The sequence below is a fragment of the Micromys minutus genome, assembly GCF_963924665.1.
Source record: "Micromys minutus genome assembly, chromosome: 3".
Classification (NCBI taxonomy): domain Eukaryota; kingdom Metazoa; phylum Chordata; class Mammalia; order Rodentia; family Muridae; genus Micromys; species Micromys minutus.
This window is the reverse complement of record NC_137972.1, coordinates 82,614,426-82,637,585: the sequence shown is the minus strand read 5'-3', so window position 1 is coordinate 82,637,585 and position 23,160 is coordinate 82,614,426. Positions and strand designations below refer to the sequence as shown.

At 41.9% G+C, this 23,160-nt stretch overlaps 1 protein-coding gene across 1 annotated transcript in view; it reads right to left on the bottom strand.

Moving 5' to 3' along the window:
• Positions 1–23,160, bottom strand: part of EFL1 (elongation factor like GTPase 1) — a 123,599-nt gene that overhangs the window by 58,754 nt on the left and 41,685 nt on the right. Inside the window, exons 12-15 of the mRNA XM_080914572.1 lie at positions 22,381–22,480; positions 15,964–16,115; positions 15,582–15,748; positions 8,541–8,679 (exon numbers count right to left, since the gene is read on the bottom strand). Of these exons, the coding sequence (XP_080770698.1) occupies positions 8,541–8,679; positions 15,582–15,748; positions 15,964–16,115; positions 22,381–22,480 (558 nt within the window). The remainder of the gene's footprint in view (positions 1–8,540; positions 8,680–15,581; positions 15,749–15,963; positions 16,116–22,380; positions 22,481–23,160) is intronic.

Below are 23,160 nucleotides of genomic sequence, written 5' to 3'. Positions count from 1 at the left end.
AAACAAAAAACCCAATGGACAAACCTGTTTCTACGCAATCTGCAGTATTTACATGCTTTTAACTTTTACATAGAAAATCTGTAATCTGCTTGTTTTCATTCTCAAGACTATCTAAAACTGATAATATAGTATGATTCATTTTTACTCGTGTGTAACACTCTATTTCATAACAACATAATTTACATCAATGAGCATTTGATTGCTGTTCTCTAATGAACATGAGCACTGTTAACATTCCTGTGTGTTCCTTCACTCCTGAGTTAAAATGGTGGGATTTAGGGATCTTCCATCCCTCCAAGCATATCAATATACAGTTCCACAGATACAGCACAAGGTGTTACCAGATAGTAATACTTTTGTTATAAAGGAACACTCAATTATGATTTTAAAATGCATTTCTGGGCTGCTACATATCTACTTATCATAACTGAACCAGGCTTCTTCATCTAACATTGAGTTCCTTTAAGCCACACACTCTGTCCTTTCTGAAAGATTAAGCTGTGTGTTTTCATAGAAACTGCCACTCCTCAAGACTCATCTTTAATGTGATGACTCAGAAGTCTCCTTTCTACAGGTTAGTCTCAGGGTCCTAGAGAAATACCTCCATCTCAGAAAACATTGAAACAAAAACAAAAAAACCTAACAGATTTATACCTTCATGTGAAACTTTAAAATCCTTAAGAAAATGTCAAACTATACTCCAAATGAATGCATTAATTTACACATTTGGGATTGCTGAAAGATCTGCTTTTACCTAAAAATTATATGGTATGAACTATCAGTGGTATCTTGGCAATATTTACCAGCCATTTACAAATGTCAAATTATTTCCCTATTTTGCAATGAGCCATAAACACTAAGAACCAAACTCAAGTGTCTCAGCAGCTGTCTCCTGAACTCACATTTGCTCGGTCCATTGCTACCCCTCTCCTCTTCCTCATAGCCGACACTGACTTGTTGGTATCTTGTTAATTTAGCTAAATGCCAGGCTGTGGACTCCACAGCCTGGTCAGTGTTGTCCCAGCAGTTATGTCAACTAGTAATTACTGACCTCTCAAGTGTGCCTCGAACAAGACTTTGGAAAGGAACAGACTTAAAGTCTACTCACCACCGTGTTCGCGTTCTAAGTACAAAGACTCACTCTTTCACTACTATATCTAAGACACACGTGGGCCTAAATTATAGCTGCAGCTCAAGAAACTGCAGGAAGCCTGCAGGCTGAGTTTGCAGAAGGCTGTTCAGTGGCACGGGAGCCTGCCCCACCCCTGAAGGGGTCAGTAGCAATCCCTCCAAGTCTATTCCTAGGGAAGCTTCCAGTTCTAGCAACAGCCCCAATCCATTCCTGACTTCCGCTATGCTCAGGCCAACCTTCCAGTTCCATGTCTGTGCTGGGTTTCGCGTCTCTACTTCTGGGAGCACAGTGCTGATCCAGCTTAAAGTACAGCATAATGATCTGCTGGCAAGGGCTCACTGTTATTTCTCCTTCCGTTTACTGATTACTTTTGCATCTTTTCCTTCTACAGTCTTCCCCCATGTCCCCTCCCATTGACTCAACTATTTTTGATGCATTAACCTGCTTTGCTCCTTTAACCAATAACTCTAAAGACTATCTGCTTTATCTACCCTCACGATCTGCCCTCTGCTCCTTAAGCTTCATTTAAGAAAGAGTAAAAGAGGAAGCTGGGTGTAGTAGTGTGCACCTGTAATCCCAGCAATGAGAGGCCAATGCAGGAGGACCATAAGTTTCAGGCCAGACTGGGCTACCCATAGGGATACTCTCAAAAAACAAAAGAATGAGAAGGGAATGTATACTCTGGAGGTCAGGTCTACCTAAACGGTCTTTTGTTCTCACACAATGAATAGAGGGGCAACATTTAGATTAGGAAGCAGTGTCAATCTAACTTCTCAAAGATATGTTTACAGCCAAGTCTACATGATAAGAACCGTATCAAACATACAACAATCAAAGCTGAGGTGACAAGGAAGGAAATCTCCCCTTCCTAGATCCTGCTCAGTGGTTTCCAGGGCTGAAGGGACTGAACATGTCCCAGTGGCACCTACAACTGTAGTCCACTGTCTGCAACCTGCTGAATTAGGGCACACATAACAACGCAATGATAAGATTAGGTGTGGTGGCTGCTTCTTTAGCCAACACTTTTGAGGTAGAGGCACGCAGATCTCTGTGAGTTAAAGGCCAGCCTGGTCTACACAGCTACAGAGTGAAACCCTGTCTCAAAAGAAAAAGAAAAAAAAGCTACATGTAAAATTAAAGGCATTTAGCCAAAGTCATACTAAGATTCAGGCCACACATACTTTAGTCTCAAATACAATACATGAAAGAGCTTCTACAAAAAATTGAAAGAAGGAAAGTGAGAGTGAGGGGGGGGGGGAGGGAGGGAGGGAAGAGGGAGGACAATTTAATTAACAGAAGGATTTAATAAAAATAAACAGATTAACATGAAGACTTCTTTAAAGGCAGGTGGAAAATGCAATGTCAAAATGATTACTCAGTAAGACTGATTAGGAGCAAAGGAGGAAAATATAAATAATGCAGAATCAAAAAGACTCAAGAGCCACAGAGAAGAGCAGCACTAAACACACCAGCTCTCACACTGTGCACCATTCACTGCATTACAGATCAGGGAGTCAGTTACTTGTGTTTTTAAGCTTCAATTTCCTGTCTGAGAAACAGTCCCCTCTCACCAGCAAGTAGTAAATAAGACAAGCACCACCAAGTACTTAGTAGTTTCTAGTACAAAGTAAGTTCGGGTAGACATTAGTCGTTAATGTCATTATCCATTAGTTGTTAATGTCATTATCCAAGCCAACATTGCCAGACTAATGTTAAATTTAACTAATGTTAAATCTAACATTATATTAAAAGAATGTGCAATGATCAATGGCTGGGACTTTTCTCTACGATTATAAAGGCAACTCAATACCATTAAGAAAATTAAATATAATTCATGGCATTAGTTACAACAGGAAAGTCTCTAATACTTTCTCTTCACAGTCTGAGGATTCATCAGTACAATTCAGTATCATTCCCGGCCTGATAAGTTAGTCACAGAATCTAAGGTGAAGCTGAGCTAGGCACATCACCATTAAATCCAGGAATAGCAGCTACATCCAGTGTTAACTGTTAGCCTTTCTCAGTAATAGAAAGCATAAAGAAATAAGATATAACCATTATGTATATAAAAGGAAAGTGTGTAAATCATTATCATCTGTAAATGAAATATCATGAAAACCAGGTTAAGCTATTAAATGTAAGAAACTATTAAAGCTATTGATTTTTTGTGGATCACAATAAACTCTCCAATCAGAAATGCTGATAATATACATTATAAAAAATTCTCAAGAAAATAAAATTTAAAGTATTGTGTAAGTATCACCAAGACTTAAGGACTTACAACCACATAGTGCTGAGATTTCCACTGAAACAAATCAAGTCAAACTTGGTGGTAAAATCCTTCCAATGATTCTTCTTTCTAGGTTATTTCACATAAACAGAATACCCACTTCCTCACCACACACACACACACACACACACACACACACGCTCCCATTCAATTCATGCTGATCACTGCCACTGACTTCCTATTGGCCCAGCAACCAACTGTGGCAGAACTAAATCTGTTCAGAAAAAGGCTAATTAATATTTATTATTGTTCTTATGTTGTGAAGAGGGGAATATCATGTTTCTTCTGAAAATGTGTGCTCAGCCATATGGAAGCGATCTACAAGAGTATATGAAAAAGCCAAGGATTTGGAATTCTAATTCAATTTCCCCTCATATTTTAGCACAAGCCTGTAGCAAACATTTATTTTTAGAGGCATTTTCAGTGGGGAATTGAACAAAAGACTGTTGTGTGCTCCACATAGTTCTCTTTGGTCCCATCTATACCAACTATACAAACATCAGGTTGGAATTAAATGACTCTAAACTTGAAATCAACTATTTCCAGACTACAAAAATCTCTTCCATACTTATCAGCACATACAAGTTTTGAAGTGAGTTACAGCTGAGTTCAAATGTGAAGTCTGCATTTTCAAATGCTCCAATAAAAGAACTCGGCTGCAGAGTCTGACTACCTAGTACTGATTGTTCAAGAATGCTGTAGAATGTTTTCATTTCCTCTCCCAACAAAACAGCTTTGGTCTGCACTCAATGAACTCACTGCTACAGGCTTCTTCTGATGGAACGCAGATGGCTGTCAGCCGCATCGTTGGCCACCATTTTCTTATTAAAAGGTATGGCTTTTCTTTAAGTGAACAAAGTCCAAAGGAGCTCACAGGCATTCTCTGATCACTATGACTATCTCTATCTTAATTTGTGATGTGTACAAAATAGGAGAGGAAACAAGAAATTGTCTGTGAACAAGACTGTGGTAGTTTTAAAGCACTGTCCACAAATCCTAGACAGGTCCCTCACTAAAATCGAGGTTTAAAAAAAAAAAAAAAAAAAAAACCAAAACACTAAAAACAAGTAGATAATAGTTCTCCTTCTTAGAATATGGGCCACGATTCACTCCTAACAAACAGCAGGCGGTGGCATGAAGCTCAAGTCTATGGAAGGCATGTCTTAAGAGACCTCCTGTGCTGGATGCTGGGACAGACTCATGGAGAACTTAAGGAGAGGAACGGTATGTTTTAGCACAGTGCCAGAGATGACCAGTGCGAGCAGCACTGACTTTAGACCCATGCCGAAGCAGAGCGTGAGAGTGGGGCAGACGGGGCTGCTCACCTCATGGTACAGAGAAACGGATAAAGGTGGCAGAGCAAGACATATCCTGGGGACCTGGTCTCTCCCCAAGTGTCTACTAATTCCTCAAATAGCACTACCAACAGGAGAAAATTAACAAGTTAGCCTGTTGAGATGATTTATATCCGAAGTATAACAAGCCACTAACCTATAAAGCCTGTTTACCTACCAAGGCCAAGAGGTGGCATCAGTCTCCAGCACATGGGCTAAAAGGCTCTTCCTACAACTCTACCCCAGGCTTTGAGCTCCCTCAGCAGATACCCGTGGAACATATACACTATTCACAACAAGCAAATGCACAAACTGCAGATGCATTAAAAGAAAAAAAAAAAAGCCACCTTTATTTTAAGCCACTAGGCTTCATGGTTAATAATGCAGCAAAGGTAATTGGAACATGCACATTATTCTACCCAATTCAGCTAGTCTAATTTTTCATTTCAAACCATAAACAATGAAAAACTGTGTGGCTGCACCTGGTTTTAGTCAATGTACCCTAGCAACCCTTCACTGTCCTTAGCTACCAGCGAGCCTTCTGTGCTACCCACCTTTTAAGATCAAAGCTCTCAGCTTCCTCCTCCACTCCACCCTTGTTAGCTTTGAACAGCTGCTTTTATTAAACACCTCAGCTTAGGTACTCATGACTGCTAACATATGCTGTATGGTTTTAAATCAATGAACCGCTGGAATTTGTCTGAAGAAATTGTTCTACATCCTGAGGCTGCAAACCAGTTCACGGTGTTCTGATGGACTCATTCAAATGGGTCAGGCCCAAGAGACTATGTTGAAACATTTATTGTTTCTTGTAATGAATACTGGGGAAAAAATGTCCTAATTACTTAAATAAACTTTATCTTGAAGAACCATGGGTCTGAGGAATTAGAGGCTTCAAAGGAACCTGGATATAGTCTTCTTCTTTTCCAACCATGGAGACACCAACAATCCAGGTAAAAAGGGCAGAAGCAGGCAGATCTCTGAAATACAAGGCTAGCCCAGGCAGATTTTTGGAATTATAAGACTAGCCTGGACTACAGAGTAAATTTCAGGATAGTCAGAGATACACAGTGAAACTTTGTCTTAAAAAATCAGAAAGGAAAAAAAAAACTAAACAAATTCTTTCATGATATACATATGAAGAAATTTAAACTGATTGTGTTTTGACTTGGAATATCAGCCTATTGCAATGCAACAGGAACATCATTTTCAATTTTGTAGGTATTTTATAGTTTTGTTAGTATTTTATAGTTAGTACAGCAAAATGTACTTTTGTATATTGCTAGTTAATGTTCTGTCCTTCAAGTTTTGGCTGAATGATAAATATAATAAATCATAGATGACAATCTTGGAAAACAAGTACAGCTGTCTCTACTACAAGAAACAGAGCTGTTAGTAATCTTAGTAACTATGGCAGTTAGTTCAAATCATCTGTAAATCTTTAGGCCCAGCAAGGTTGAAAGCTTGGCTAGAAGCCAATCTAACTAGTTTGTGGGAAACTCTGGGCAGAATCTTGGTGCCTTTGTTCTTGCTGGTCATGCAGAGATCTCAGTTAGATTTGGAAACAATTACTGTCTGTCTCAATTTAGAGGGCAAATCAAAGAGGCTAGCTTGGCTCTAATTCCTTCAGTGTTACTCGTAATCCTGATGGGGGACAATTTTGCTTGTTAATGTGAAAAAACATAACTTTAACAAAGGGGACCTGGGAATCCCTAGGCAACAAGAGATGAGGGGTGGGGATGGCTTGGCTGGCCATGTAAATATGACCTCTGAAAACCATTCATAGCCCAAATATCCCTATTCTCAATCCTGGCCTTCCTTGGAGTTACCAGGGCATAGGACAGAATTAAAGAAACAAGAACACATACAGAAGACAATGGCAAGGTCTTTTTATACATACATATGTACACACACACACACACACACACACACACACACACACTAGCTAGCAGGTGGGATGGACTATCTACTTAACTGGCTTGAGAAATGCCTTGGAGGTTTAATAAAGCATACCCTGGACTGAATTTCCAGAGACAATCAGATCGTGAGAGTCCTGACCCAATGAACTATTGGGAAGTACAACTTTGGAAGGTGGGTCCTGGTTGGAGATGGACCACTATGGCAGTGGCCATGAAGTGACCTTATTCTTCCTGTCGTGACCTTACACTTCTTCCCATCCCCCAAAGTATAAGGCATTCAAGGCTGCCAGAACTTCCTACCACAGGCTCCTGCCACCATGATGTTCTGTCTCACCACAGGACCAGGGCCCAAATAATAAAGGACTAGGGACCAAGATCTAAGCAGCTAAACATAATCCTAATGCATATAGAAAACACACCTGTCATTTCCCACACCATCTACTTTGCCTTAATAATGTGTCCCTTTGGCATATTCGTAAATAAGTTAATGACTAACAGTGTTCAGTCACTTTTACTCGCCTTCCCCCTCCATTCCACAAGTTTAAAGAAGAGGGAGGTATATGTCTTTTTTCCTCCAGAAGAAATGAAGCATTCTACCACATAGTAGCTCTTCCCACAGCAGAGGACAGAACCATGGCTCCCTTGAGGGATGGATGAAAAAGAGATGATTTCAGCCCTTCTATGGACACTTAACCACAAACTTGGACAGTATCTAGAAACCCAGAAGGAAACCACAAACTACTGCCTGCCAGTTCTACTAGAGAAGTGAACACACTGAGCCTTAGACAAGGCAGCATCAAAAACGTCACCCATGCAGCTTCTTTTCCCTGGTCATATGCTGAGCTCCTCTAGGTTACAGGGCCATTTAAGACACAACGGGGGTCCAAGCCACAGTAACCCCAAGGAGGAGTTAGGAGCAGAGTCAGGGTGTTCCCACTCTCCTGAAGTTCTGACGAGGTTGGCTATGGCTACTCACAAAGCTAGATCATTTCGTCAGCTAAATCAAGAGTTCAGTGGCATTTTCTAAAGAAACAGAAACAAAATAGGGAAGAGGGAGATGGCAGGAATTCTATTAATTCCATGTCAAAAAAAATTATCAGTTTAAAAAAATACTTCTCAGCAGGAGCATGACAAAGTTCTTGGATCAGGGCCCACAAAATTCAGGCAAACCAGTAGCTACTTTAGACCAATATTCTTCATTTCTAGAGAGTTTCTCATCTAAGTAGTTATTGAATGAACAGCTCTACAGCTGACATGTTCAGAACTACGGTTCAGAACTCAGGCTCACAATGGGACACAGCATTCTATATCCCGGTTCTGATGAAGAACTTGCCTCAAGAGCAGCACTAAGCACCTCAGTGGATTCTGCACAAGGGGCAGGAACCAAGCAAGGGGAATGGTGCAATGCTTACAGAAAAATTAGTATCTATCAATTACTATTAATTCTCAATTAAGGAAGAAGCATTTGGGATGGGATGAAAAGAAAAGGAATAAGTTTAAATGGACCTTCATGTCAAAACAGTTTCCAACAATTAGAATCAAACCTATAGACCAAGAAGCATTTGGTTATATCTACACTGACGTTATATGAGTCAGTTATATGAGTTTTTAGCTTCTAAACAACTGAAGCCCCCACTTGAAATAGAGTGCTACAGTTTACTTAAACAGCACCTACAGGTTTGAACTAGATCTCCAAGTTACTGACTCACAGGCTGGTGACTCAATTATACTAAGTTAAAGACTGCAGAAGACAATTGTAACTATAAAAAAAAGGCAGGCTATTCTCTTTAAAATGTCACTAAACACACATGCCATGTTGGACAGCCTTCAAGGCTGGAGCGAGCAGAGCACCCAGCAGACCCTACCCAGCACGTTTCCTGGGGGGACTTCCTCCAGATCTTCCAGCTCCCTTCCCATCAGAAGGTACAGGCTTTCCAGAGTACAGCACGCCATGTGGGGCACAGGAGGGAGGTCCTCTAGTGGAGCTGAGAAGCCTAGTGGAACCTGCCAGAGAAAAATGGTGGAAACCAAGTGAGGAAGCAGGTGAGGCTCTACAGCGCCCTCACGTGTTTACTGAGCAGCAAGACACTGTGTCATGAGTGACCTTTGCCTCTTTCCTAAACGCTCCAAGCTGAAATGTTGGTTTCAATGGATTATGAGAAGAAACAAGTCACATTTGATGAGTAAATTCTGAAATACTAAAATCTCTCAAATATTTAAAATGTGTCTGAATTCCCATCAATACACTTTGAGGTTAGAAATTCTCTCGTGTCCTGGTAGCTCCCATTTTGCTGGTTCAGAGTCCGTTGCTAATATGTCTGAACATTATGCCATATACCGGTTCTCACGCTGATACCATGGTTCTACTTCAACATTCATTGTTACCATTATAATTTAAAATTATTGGGATCTTCTGAGAAAGTTCTGAAAGCATTCAATAAGAACTCTGCTACTGCCTTGAAATGCATGAAATAACCCATTAAAAATGCCATGACAAAGCTGAGCATCTGCTAAGTAGCGATGACACATTGTTAATCTGAAAAGGAACGAACATATGTTGAAATACTAGAGAGAACACACATGCAGAAAAATATACATAAGAATGGCAGATTTATGAACCCCCATATTTACTCATTCTTAAGGAGACACTGCCCTGAATGCTCCACAGGACCTGAAGACCGAAAGAAAACTAACACATGATCATCTTATCAGATGCTGAAAAAAACCTTTGACAAAATCCAACATCCCTTCATGACAAAGGTCTTGAGGAGATGAGGGATACAAGGCACATACCTAAACATGATAAAGGCGATAGACAGCAAGCCTATATTCACTAAAATCAAGAACAAGACAAGGCTGTCCACTCTCTCCATATGTGTTCAATATAGTACTTGAGCAATAAGACAACTAAAGAAGATCAACAGGATACAAATGGAAAGGAAGAAGTCAAAGTATTGCTATGATATACACTATCAACCTCAAAAATTCTACCAGACAACTCCTATAGCTGACAAACATTTTCAGCAAAGTGGCTGTATACAAGCTTAATTTTAAAAAAAATTAATAGCCCTCCTATTATAAATGATAAATGAGCAGAGAAAGAAATTAGGAAAATAATAGCCACAATAGCCACAAATAATATAAAGTACCTTGGTGTAAGTCTAACCAAGCAAGTGAGAGATCTGTATGACAAGTACCTGGAGAAGGAAATAGAAGATATCAGAAGTTGGAAAGATCTCCCATGCTCATGGATAGGTAGGATTATACCAGTGAAAATGGCCATCTTACCAAAAGCAATCTGCAGATTTAATGCAATTCCCATCAAAATTTCAACACAATTCTTTACAGACTTTGGAAAACCAATTTCAACCTCACATGGAAAAATAAAACCCAGTTTAGCCAAAACAAACTTGTACAATAGACGAACCTCTGATGGTCTCACCATCCTGATCTCAAGCTGTACTACAGAGCAACAGGGATAAAAGTTGCTTGGAAAAATAGACAAGTTGATCAATGGAATGGAATACAAAACCCAGAGGTAAGTCCACACACCTCAAATGTTTCTAATCTAACTGGATATTATCGTGTAGAAGAATGCAAATAAATTCTTATTTATCACCCTGCACAATACTCAAGTTCAAGTGGATCAAAGACCTCAACATAAAATCAGATACCCTGAGTCTGACAAGAGAGAAAGTGGGAAGAGCCATGAATGCATGGGGGCAGAAGACAACAGATAGGCATTAAGATCGTCAATTAATAAACAGGACCTCATGAAATTGAAACACTTCTGTAAGATAAAGGAGACTGTCAATAGAACAAAACGGCAGCCTACAGATTGTGAAAAGACCTTCATCATCTCTATATCTGACAGAGGACTAATATCTAAAATACATAAAGAACACAAGAAGTTAGATATAACCCTTCAATAATCCAATTAAAAATGGGGTACAGATCTAAACAGAGAACTATCAAAAGAATCTCAAATGGCCAGTAAGCACTTAAGGAAATGTTCAACGTCCTTAGCCATCAGAGAAATAAGATAAAAAATAAAGTTACAGCTCGTGCTGGAAAGCAAGTGAAACAAAAAGAATACTCCTCCAATGATGGTGGAAGTGTAAACTTATGCAGCCATTTTGAAAATCAGTATGGTTGTTTCTTGGAAAATTAGGAAACAATTTATCTTAAGACCCAGATATAGCATTTCTGGGTGTATATACCCTGGGTGTATCCTACTCTACCATAAGGTTGCTTGCTCAACTAGGTTCATAGCAGTTTTATTAGTAATAGCCAGAAACTAGAAACAACCTAATGTCCCTCAACCAAAGAATGAATAAATAAAACATAGTACATTTACACAATGGAGTATTACTCAACTGTTAAAAAAATAACAACATGAAATTTTCAGACAAATGGATGGAACTAGATAAAAAAAATCATCCTGAATGAGGTAACCCAGACCCAGAAAGACTAACAGTGTATGTACTTATTTAAAAGTGGATATTAGTTGTAAAGTAAAGGATAGCCATGTGTCTTAGTCAGGGTTTCCATTCCTGCACAAACATAATGACCAAGAAGCAAGTTGGGGAGGAAAGGGTTTATTCAGCTTACACTTCCATATAGCTGCTTATCACCAAAGGAAGTCAGGACTGGAACTCAAGCAGGTCAGGAAGCAGGAGCTGATGCAGAGGCTATGGAAGGATGTTACTTACTGGCTTGCTTCCCCTGACTTGCTCAACTTGCTTCCTTATAGAACCCAGGTCTACCAGCCCAGGGATGGCATCACCCACAATGGGCTGGGCCCTCTCCCCCTTTGATCTCTAGTTGAGAAAAAGTCTTACAGCTGGATCTCACGGAGGCATTTCCTCAACTGAGGCTCTTTTCTCTGTGATAACTCCAACTTGTGTCAGGTTGTCACAAAACCAGTCAGTACAATTGGTGAGTGACTGGCTATAGGATAGAACCTTGTAGGTACTGCTTTCCTGGTACCCTGATTGTCTATCACCCAAGTGGCCTGTCTTCCCTGGACGTGGCTCAGTCAGCCCAACTAGCTTCAGGCCTCTGGGGAGGTAATGGCCTCCAGGACCCCAGCACATCTGGCTGTTAGTGTAAGCGTGCCTTTGGTTACTTATTCGAGCTATGACTTGCACACTGGCTTGTAAAACAGCTGGAAAACAGACCTCTTTAAGGAAATGGAAAGATTTCTTCCCTTATTTAGTACATGTTTTGATGACTCTTGCTAGTTTTTTATTGGAATGGAGAGAGAGCACTGGCAAAGCTTCCATAAGGCAAAGACAAGGTCATTAGGACAAAATGACAACCAACAGATTGGGAAAAAAAATCTTTGACAACCCTATATCTGATAGAGGGCTAATAGCCAATATACAAATTAGACTCCAGAGAATCAAATAATCCTATTAAAAATGGGGTACAGAGCTAAACAAAGAATTCTCAACTGAGGAATATCAAATGGCTGAGAAGCACCTAAAAAAATGTTCAACATCCTTAGTCATCAGGGAAATAAATGCAAATCAAAACAACCCTGAGATTCCACCTCCTACCAGTCAGAATGGCTAAGATCAAACACTCAGGTGACAGCAGATGCTGGTGAGGATGTGAAGAAAGAGGAACATTCCTCCATGGTTGGTGGGATTGCAAGCTGGAAGAAGAACTCTGGAAATCAGTCTGGCAGTTCCTTAGAAAACTGGACATAGTACTACCTGAGGACCTGGCTATAATACTCCTGGGCATATACCCAAAAGATGCTACAACATATAATAAGGACACATGCTCCAGTATGTTTATAGCAGCCTTATTTATAATAGCCAGAAGCTGGAAAGAACCCAGATGTCCTTCAATAGAGGAATGGATACAGAAAATGCAGTACATTTACACAACAGAGTACTACACCACTATTAAAAACAATGACTTTATGAAATTCTTAGGCAAATGGATGGAACTAGAAAATATCAGCCTGAGTGAGGTGACCCAATCACAAAATAAAAAAAAAACAAAAACAAAAAACAAAAAAAAAAAAAAAAAAAAAAAAAAAAACAAACCACACATAGTATGTACTCACTGATAAGTGCATATTACCCCAAAGCTCAGATTACCCAAGATACAATTCACAGACCACAAAAAGCTTAAGAAGAAGTAAGACCAAAGTGCAGATACTTCAGTTCTTCTTAGAAGTGGGAACAAAAATATCTACAGGAGGAAATATGGAGACAAAGTTTGAAGCAGAGACTGAAGGAAAGGCCATCTAGAATCTGCCCCACCTGGGGACCCAGCCCATATTCAGCCACCAAACCCAGATAATATTGCTGATGCCAAGAAGTACATGCTGACAGGAACCTGATATAGCTGTCTCTTGAGAGGGTCTGCCAGATCATGACAGATACAGAGAAAGATGCTCTTAGCCAGTCATTGAATTGAGAATGAAATCCCCAATGGAGGAGTTAGAGAAAGGATTGAAGGAGCTGAAGGGGTTTGCAACCCCATAAGAACAACACCAAGCAACCAGAGCCCCCAGGGATTAGACCACTATCCAAAGAGTACTCATAGATGGACCTATGGCTCCAGCTGCACATGTATCAGAAGATGGCCTCATTGGGCATCAATGGGAGGAGAAGCCCTTGATCCTGCCAAGGCTCAATGCCTCAGTGTAGAGTAATGTCAGAGGGGGGACTCGGGAGAGGGTGGGTGGGTGGGTGGGTAAGTAGGGGAACACCCTCATCCCTCATAGAAGCAGGGGAAGGTGGGATAAGATGGGGGTTTAGAGAGGGGATAGCATTTGAAATGTAAATAAAATATATGAGGGAGGGTGATATGCTCAGGTAAAGGTAATGCAGAAATTGTGGGAGTGGCCAACCAATGATTGATCCTGAGGCTGGATATTGCAGAGACCTAGGACAGAACTGAACATGACAGGCAAACAAACAAACAAAGCCCCAAACCAATGAAATTGTTTGTAATGATATACTGCTATACTCATAGACTGGTTCCTAGCCCAGATGTCATCAGAAAGGCTTTATCCAGCAATGTATAGAAACAGATAGAGACCCACAGCTCAGGTTGCAGGAGACAGAGGGGTCAAGGACCCCACAAGAAAACCTATAGCATCAACTAAACTGGGCTCACAGGGGCTCAGTGACTACCAACAACCAGGGAAGCTGATGGGACTGATCTAGGCCTTCTGCATGTATGTTACAGTTACGCAGCTCAGTGTTCCTGTGGGACGCCCCTAACAGTGGGAACAGGGGCTGTCTATCTCCTTCGCCTATCTGTGGAGCCCTTTTCCTTTTTCAGTACTGCCTCATCCAGCCTTGCTAGGAAGGGAGCTGTCTAGTCTGACTGTGACTTGCTATGCCATGTTTGGTTGACATCTCTGGGAAGATGGCCATTTTTTAAGGAAAATGAGGAGGAGTGGGCAGTGTGTGCGTGTTGGGGGTGGGGGGTACCTGGCCGGCTAAGGCAAAAAGATCACATGCTCAAGGTTTGCCTGGGCTACAGAATAAGGTCAAGGCTATCCTATGTAACTTAGTGAGACCCTGTCTCAAAATAAGTTTTAAAAAACAAAACCAAAACAATGCAGGCTGCACCTATCACGTGCTTGCTTTCTATAGCTTTTGCGTGCACACATACAAATACACTCTTGGAAGACCACTCTTTCCTAGTTGATCCTACAGAGAACAGCTCATCGACACCGTGATGTCAGCAGTGTAAAATCCCAAGGACACTCAGCTAAGTCAGCCCCAGCCCCAAAGTCCTAGAAAGTACGGGCTGACAACCTGCACTCTTAAGTTGCTGGTTATGTTGTAATCTGTAACGTCAGCAACAGAAAGGACATAGAAGAATGTAGGGCTAACTTCCACAGTGAGCCTGAAGTGTTTCACACGTCCTTTTAAAGCAGTACATTAGAACAGGATCCCCATGGCTCCGACTCCATGAAGCCAACTGTCTTGTGTGCTGTTGACACATTTTTATCCCCTGCTTAGATGTGTGGGTCAGATAGATACAGAGGGGAACAGGATGCTCATGGCATGTAACACAGTGAGTCGGTGCTTCACAGAACAATCCTTACCACTGGGTCAGTTGGGAGTATATGTATGACTCGATGACAAGCAAAGAGCTGTTTACTAAGCTCCAGCAAGATATGTTGATTATAACAATGCTAGCTTCTCACAGATCGCAAGTCTATGCACACCAGCCGGGCAAGGCCTGCCCAACCATCCTGCAGCACTGGAGAGAACAGACTGCTAACAGTAGAAACTGAGGAAGAGCTTTTTTCAGCTGCACTCTCCATCCCCTACCTGCATCTAAACCTCTATCCTCCCACGAGACTACGTGATTATGTGCCTGAGGGTCACGTTACTCACTGTTGAGTTGCTTCTTGCTGGTCCTGCCAGGCCCTCTGATGTCCTTCTCATTCCATGTTTAGTTCCAATGTCTGTCTGGTGTTCCCAGATAATTCTGGCCTATGGACTCCTGGCCCTGGCTCAGGCACGTCTATGTGCTCTCAGTCTGGCCTGACAGACTCCAGGCAATGCATGCTGCACCTATCACCTGCTTGCTTCCTCCAGCTTTTGCTCCACTCACTGAGATTTTGGCTCTGTAAACTCGTGAAGATCAACTGTAAGAATAGCACTTACAAATGACTCACTCCAATCCAAAGTGACTCTTTTCTTGCTTGATATGCAAAAAATAACCAAAAAAGCTGTTCATCTGTTATTGGTTCACCAATACTATTAAGGGAGCCATTTATGAATACAAAATGTTACCAAAGGCAACTCAACAGGTGGCATAGGAATTGAGGTGTCCTTTACCCATTTACCACTCCACCTGTGCAGCCTGAAAGTCACCGTAGCTTTAAAATAATGGCCACACAGTTTACTCCTAACTCTTACCCGCTGTAAAAAATCAACAGGGCTGTACTTGGGTCCCAAGACAAAAATTTTCTTTCCTCTTCGAGCTACACCACTGAACACACGAGCAAATGCAATGAAGGCTTCTTGGCTGCTTTCTTCCTGGGGTGCAGGTTGACGACTCACACTTGCCATATCTGGTTCATCACCTGAAGGTACAAAAAGATATTCAGTGCCATAAATGCTCACTTCAACCCAGGAACTGTTCCTACGTACAGAAGAAATAATGAACATGAATATTTGGTGTGAGAATAGAAACAATACTGATAAAAATTGCAAAAAAGTTAAAATATAAGGGACATTGTACCAAATTAAGCAAAAATGTCCAATACTTTCCACTGAAGACCTTTTAGAAATGCTATACCTCTTGGCTCATCTTCCTGGGGACTTGATTCAAGAGCACCTCCATCCTGGGTGGGTCCCTGGGGTGTTTGCCCCTGTGCTGCTGCAAGCTTCTCTGCATGCCTCTGTCTTGCACGTTCGCGTCTCTGGGCCATTTCTTCTTGAGTGAGAGGCCTACAGGATGTCACCAATATGTTACGATGTGGCAGCACCAAGCACCTCTCAGCTCTCTTTGAAAACAAGTACTAATATGGCTGCAAAAGTGATGATCAAACTCTTGTGCAGTTCCTCTGGATGTGTGACAGTCTTCCCCCCTACCCCCGTAAGGCTCTATAATTTCCTTACAAGTCAAACTGAAGCAAGAGCTGTTGTTGGACTTAAGTGTACACTCAGTGGTGTTGCAGGACTATCCTAAGAGCTTAATGAACCAAAACCAATTGCTAGTTCCATGGCAGCAGAGTTGAATGAAGCTTGACCTGCAATGAGGCTTTACCAGGTCTGGGCCTCAGAGCTGAAGGGACAGACCAGCAGAACAGAAGAGAAATCCCTGTAGAGAATACAGAAACATCATCTACAACCAAGGGGGGAGAGCTGAGAAATGAGGTGCATGGCGCATTGGTCTCCATTTTCCCCTCACCACCTACCATTATTTAGTGCATGCTACTCTACACCAAAGAAAAAGACTACTCTGCCGGCCCTGGCTAGGCACACCTACTACAGCAGAGATGAGAACGAGACCAGATCACCTCCCAATGGCAACACAACATATATGAAAAACATCAGCCGAAGACAGAAAGGAACAAGGTAGGGATGGCGACTTAACTTGGGAATATAAAATGAGTATTAAAATGGAGTGAGAGGACAAAGTAAATCATAAAACGATTTTACAGAGAATTGACTGCTCCACCAAACTCATGAAGACAGGAAAGACAAATTTAAAGACGAAACAAGGCAGAACAGACAGAATCACTTTATTATCTACACAAAGATGAAGGATGAGTCACAGTGGAATTTTAAGTGGTAAATAAATGTATTTGGAGCCTGGAGAGCAAGCCCTTCAATTCTTCAGCATTCTCTAGTGTCTGATACTTTCAGTGGCTACACACTGACTCCGCCTGGATATCCAAAAACTGCCACTGTCTGGAGCATTAAATAAAATCTTACCTAGCAAGAGTCAAAATACATAGTCACATATCAATTTCAACTATTCACTCACTCACTTCCTGGTTCCCAACTTTCTCCTCTACCCACTCACTGCCCACACCTTTCCTCTTTGGGGAGTCATTCATCCTTCCTCCAATATTCATTTACTCATTTACTCTTTCATTTTTCTTCAGATCAACAATGCTGGAAAATTCTCAAGTTCAAATCACTATAAAAAAGCTAAAACAAACAAACAAACAAAAACAACCCAAACCCAAAACATATACACAATCTTTCTCTTAAAGAAAAAGCAATTTTATTGAGAAGGAAAAAGAAGACTCTAAGATGAGGTACAGCATGAAGGACAAAGGACAGGACTTTGTAGAAAAATGGTGCAAGTACCAGAGAAAGAGAACAATCTACTGATGAACATGGCTGGGCTGGGTTATGACCGGGCACATTCATTCCACAGTGATTATTCCCCCAGATCAGCCACTTTTTCTCCATTAATCTTCATACTCCATTAATTTCACCATACAAAAACAAAACTTTACTCAGGCATAAAAAAGCAATAAATGCAAATACACATCAAAAGAGGATAATGACAATGGCTCAGGCCCTAAGATCAAGAATTGATAAATAGGGCAGAGTTCCAGAGTGACGTGGATGAAGGAGCAGGTGCCAGGATGACACTGAGATGGATAGGTGCTGGGTCACATGGCGGGATATAGAACAGGTAGTGTTGTTGGGTTAGAATAATTGAGAAGCTGCCCAGCTGGTACCCAAAGCTTATGATAAATATAGTAAGTCTCCATGTCCTTATTCAGAGCAAGGGTGGGCAGAGAAAGTCCATTAGGGTTACAGATATTACTCATAGGTGTGGCAAATGACCCTGGGCATAAAGGGACAGAGACAGCAGGTAGAATCTAGACAAGAACCAGTGACCAAATCATCTGGTACCTGAAAAGCATGTTTCTGGGTGCTAGAACCCTAATGAGAAGCTAGGCAAACAGTAGAGCTGGGAGCAAGAGACCAGGAGATATCTGAGAGGCCCAGCTAAATACCCACCACAGCGGAGGCTCAGTAGCCAAGGGCATAGGAAACAGCTTTAGCATAAAGGCCCAAAAGCTCTAACCAGGCCTAATGGTGCACAACTGTGACATCACTCTGAGGTAGGAGGATCACGAGTGTAACATCTGCCTAGCTAAAGAGCGAGTCCAAGCTCTATACAGCAGAGTTCAGTGTCATCCTTAGCTACATATGAGGCCAGTCTCTGCTGAGATTTTTGTCTTAAAAAAAGACAAACAAAAGAAAAGAACAGGAAAAAGAGCAGGGAGTATAGCTTCCTGGTTAAGAGTGCTTTGTGCACCTCACCCAGGTCATTCTCTTAGTAGACAGTAAAACTTCATGTAGGAGCCTAGACAAACCTTTGAGAAGTTATGTTGAGTGAGCCCGTCAAAGGTTAGGGTGTTAGTGTAAACCTCTAATGGTTAGCAGTTGGGAGGCAGAGGCAGGAGAGTTCAAGGCCAGCCTGGTTTACAAGTGAGTTTCAGAACAGTCAGGGCTATGGAGAGAGACCCTGACTCAAAAGAAAATAAAAGTTGTGTGTGGTGGCTCATGCTTGTATTTGGAAGGCAGAGGAAGGACTTCCACAAGTTTGAGGCCAGCAGAGACTATAACAATGAGTTGTAGGCCAACAGGCATTTCAATGAGACCTTGTCTTAACACACATACACACACACATACACTTCTAAATTTTATGTAGAATTTTATGCTGTAAGAGGAAAATTGGAAAAAAAAAAGACATTCAATAACATACTGAATAATTTCTTCCCTCATCTAATGAAGCTATGTAATGGTCACTTATTAAGACAAGACCTTTAAGACCAAACTGACTACGTATAGTAGGCCGTACTCAAGTGCTAAGAGCTTCACCTGAACTCTTCGAGCTTCCAGGAACCTGCTGTGGACCAACACTGGCCCTAATAGAATGAATCTGGTCATTGTAAGCAACAAGATCTTCTAATCTTCTAACCTTCAATGTTCAGTGAGCTAGATTTCTGGAGTTCCCCCAGCCCCAATTTGGGCACTGTCTACCCACATACCATGTTAGAACACGGGGAAGCCAACATCAGTCCTTGAGACACTGCCTCGTTTTTAAAAATGGTTAACAAAACTTCTGGGATATGTTCTAAATAAAATTGTTATGGAAAAAAAGAATTGATAAATGGGACCTCATGAAACTGGAAAGCTTCTGTAAGGCAAAGGACATTGTCAATAAGACAGATCGGCAACCTACAGACTGGGAAAAAAAATCTTCACTAACCCCACATCCAATAGAGGACTAATATCCAAAATAAATAAAGAACTCAATAAGCTAACCTCCAAAAAACAAAACAAAACAAAAACCAAACCAAACCAAAACAAAAAAACCAACCCAGTAAAAATGGGGTAAAGAGCTAAACAGAATTCACAACAGGAACCGCAAATGGCCAAGAAGCTCTTAAGGAATGTTCAAAGTCTTTAGTAATCAGGGAAATGCATATCAAAACAACCCTGAGATTCCATTTCACACCAGTCAGAATGGATAAGATAAAAAAACTCAGATGACAGCACCTGTTGGTGAGGATGTGGATTTCGAGCTGCTACAACCACTCTGGAAATCAGTTTGGAGGTTCCTCAGAAAATTGGAAATAGATCTATCTGAAGACCCAGCTATACCACTCTGGGCATATACCCAGAAGATGCCTCACCATACCACAGGAGCATGTGCTCCATTATGCTAATAGTGGTCTTATCTGTGATAACCAGAAGCTGGAAGCAACCCAGATGTCCCACAACAGAAGAATGGATACAGAAAATGTGGTTCATTTACACAATGCAATGGAATACTACTCAGTTATTATAAACAAGGACTTCGTGAGTTTTGCAGGCAAAACTAGAAAATATCATCCTGAGTGAGGTAACTCAGACCCAAAAGGACATGCATGATATGTACTCACTAATGAGTGGATATTAGCCAAAACAATACAGAATACCCAGGATATAATCCACAGAACTCAAGGTTAATAAGCCAAAGGGCCCAAGTGAGGATGCCTCAATCCCACCTGGGAGGGAGAAGAAAGCAACGGGAGGAGGGACAGCAGGAGGGAGGAACCTGGGTAGGAGAAGGAAGGGGGAAAGGAAAAGAGGAACATGATCAGGTACTGGGAGAGGTCAGAAGAGAAACCCTGAGGGCTAGCAGCAAAAATGAAAATATGCAACCAGAGGGGTAGGGGTGGGGTGGAAGGTAGGGGGGACCCTCTAGAATGTACCAGAGATCTGGGAGGTGAGAGACTCTCAGGACTCAAAGGGAGGGAACTTAGATGAAATGCTCAACTCCGGGGAGAGTGAACTTGTGGAGCCCACCTCCAGTAGAATGACAGGGTATCAAGTGGAAGGATGGGGTTGCATTCCACAGTCAAAAACACTGACCCAGAATTGTTCCTGTCTGAAAGAACTGCAGGGACAAAAATGGAGAGGAGCCTGAAGGAAAGGAGGTCCACTGACAGGCCCAACTTGGGATCCATCTCAAGAGGAGGTTCCAAGGCCTGACACTATTACTTATGCCATGATGTGCTTACAGACAGGAGCCTATCATGGCTGTCTTCCAAGGCACAACAAGCACCTGACTGAGACAGATGTAGATACTTACACCCAACCTATGGACAGAAGTAGGGGATCCCTGTGGTTAAATTAGGGAAAGGCTGGAAGAAGCTGAGGCAACCCCATAAGAGGACCAGCAGTCTCAACTAACCCAGACCCGAGATCTTTCAGACACTGAGCCATCTGCCAGGCAACATACACTAGCTGGTCGGAGGCCCCCGATACATATACAGCAGAGGAGATGCTCCTAACCCTGGAGAGACTTGAGGCCCTAGGGAGTAGGGAGGCGTGGTGGGGAGGTGGAGTGGGGTGGGGACATCTTCTTGGAGACTGGGGGAAGGAAGAATGGGATGTGGAACTGTGGGAGGGCAGACCAGGAGGGGCTAACTACTGAACTGTTAAAATAAAATAAAATATGATAATGAAAAGTACCACTGAACCCCAACAGTACATTTTGTCTTTTAGGAAAAACTAATTGTTGAGAATCAATAACAGAACAGGAGCCTTAATCTTCAGAGGGAAGTCTTTGGAGAGGTTATTCCAAAGGGCTGAAGAGATGATCCAATGGGTAAGGTGCTTACCATCAAGCCTGAGCCGCGTTCCCTCACCAGGACAGAACTGGCTCCCACACACTGCCCTCTGACCCCCACAAAATAAACAAATAAATATAAAAAAAACCTTTAAAAAGGGTTTAAAAAGATCACTCTGGAGCATGGTGAAAATACACCGGAGAATCCCAGGAAAGGGAATCAGCTCAGAAGTTACTTCAGTGATTTCTAGAGATGAGCAGATCTCTAAGAAAGTGTTGGAATCCAGCCTCTGCCTCTGCTCAAGACTCCTCTCCCAGACGCCCCCCCTTTGCTAGCTACTTGCTGATGTTAACATGTCTCATCTGGGAAGTGAGTATGTGTCAAAGGGTTGCTATATCACCCTCTTCCCACCCTCCTCCCAGGGAAGAGGGTGACCTTGAGCTCCTACTGTGAACCTCCCCACTCCTCAACAGGTGTAAGAAGAGCCCCCACCATGTCACACTCTCTGTCTCTGGTCACTCTCCTCAAAGCCCTGCCATTCTTTGTCTGTCCATGTAATTAATAACACTTTTCCTCAGTTCCTCAGTAATGTGTCTTACTGTCCTCTTGAACCACCTGCCTCATCCGAACCCAAATGTCTAACTAGAAGGGGAGGCAGGCATCTTGGGAAGGAGAAGAACATGGAGGACAGTTAGGTTCTCTGAACTTTCACAAATCCTCTCCATAACCTCTGTGGACACACGATGTGCAGATGATGATGATCAGACATGCAGTCTCCACTGAGGCGGACATACCTAGAGACAGGGTAGGCTTAGACCACACCATGCCTGACATATTCTGTGAAAGGGACCTGCCATTTACTGCAGTTATAACAGCCTTTACATTTATTTGTATTAGCTCAAGGCGATACTCAAAAGTTGGTTTCAACAGCTCTCTAGAGATACAAAAGACCAGATGAGAATCAGATCCTAAGTAAGCCCAGGAAAGTTCTCAATTCCAAGGCAGGCATGAGGAAGGGTGGCAATACATGTGCCCTCCTACCCATACCCCAGCTGTATCCCCACCAGCCAGCCAACTGTAAGCTTTCCCCCATCCCAGCCCAACTTCCCTCTCCTTCTTACCTTGGCTTGTTCTGAGGCAAGGCTTTCACATCAACTGCAAACATTTTGGAAACAAAGATAATAACTGGAGCAGTGTCCTCACTTCCACATTTCAGAAAAGCTAAATAAACAGGAAGCAACATGTCATTGCTTTTCTCACAATTAAAAAGTCTAAACGTTTGTGAACAGCAATTACATTTAGAATATAGCATCATTTAAACATGTAGCTCTTTATATATGTGATAAAGTTTCCACTTCAGAGTTTGCAAGGAACAGACAGTAATAAAAGAGTGAGCGTTGGAAGCAGAGAAAGGAGCAGAGCTGAAGGGTGAGAACTAGGAGGCTCTTCCCAGATGCACAGCTGGTGACAGGGCTTGGCTACCCACAACTAACTCATGCCATTGTCTCTCTATATCTAAGAGGAAACATTGCAACCAGGATCAAACATCAATAACAGAATTCCATAAGTTTTTTTCTATTCCTTATAATGGCAAGTTAACATACAAAACAGGCAAAAACAATGTGTCACCAGGGTTGGAGAGATGGCTCAGTGGGTAAGAGCACTGACTACTCTTCCAGAGAACCTGAGTTCAAATCCCAGCACCCACATGTCAGCTCAAACCATCTGTAACTGTAGCATTTCCAACATCAGGCAAATGTGGTACACTGACATGCATGCAGGCAAAACACTCACATGCAAATAGTGATGATGATAAAATTTAAAAACAATGTATCAGGATAGTAACAAAACTCAGAAATAAAGATTCAGTGCTATAAAAAAGTCAATTCTGTACATATATA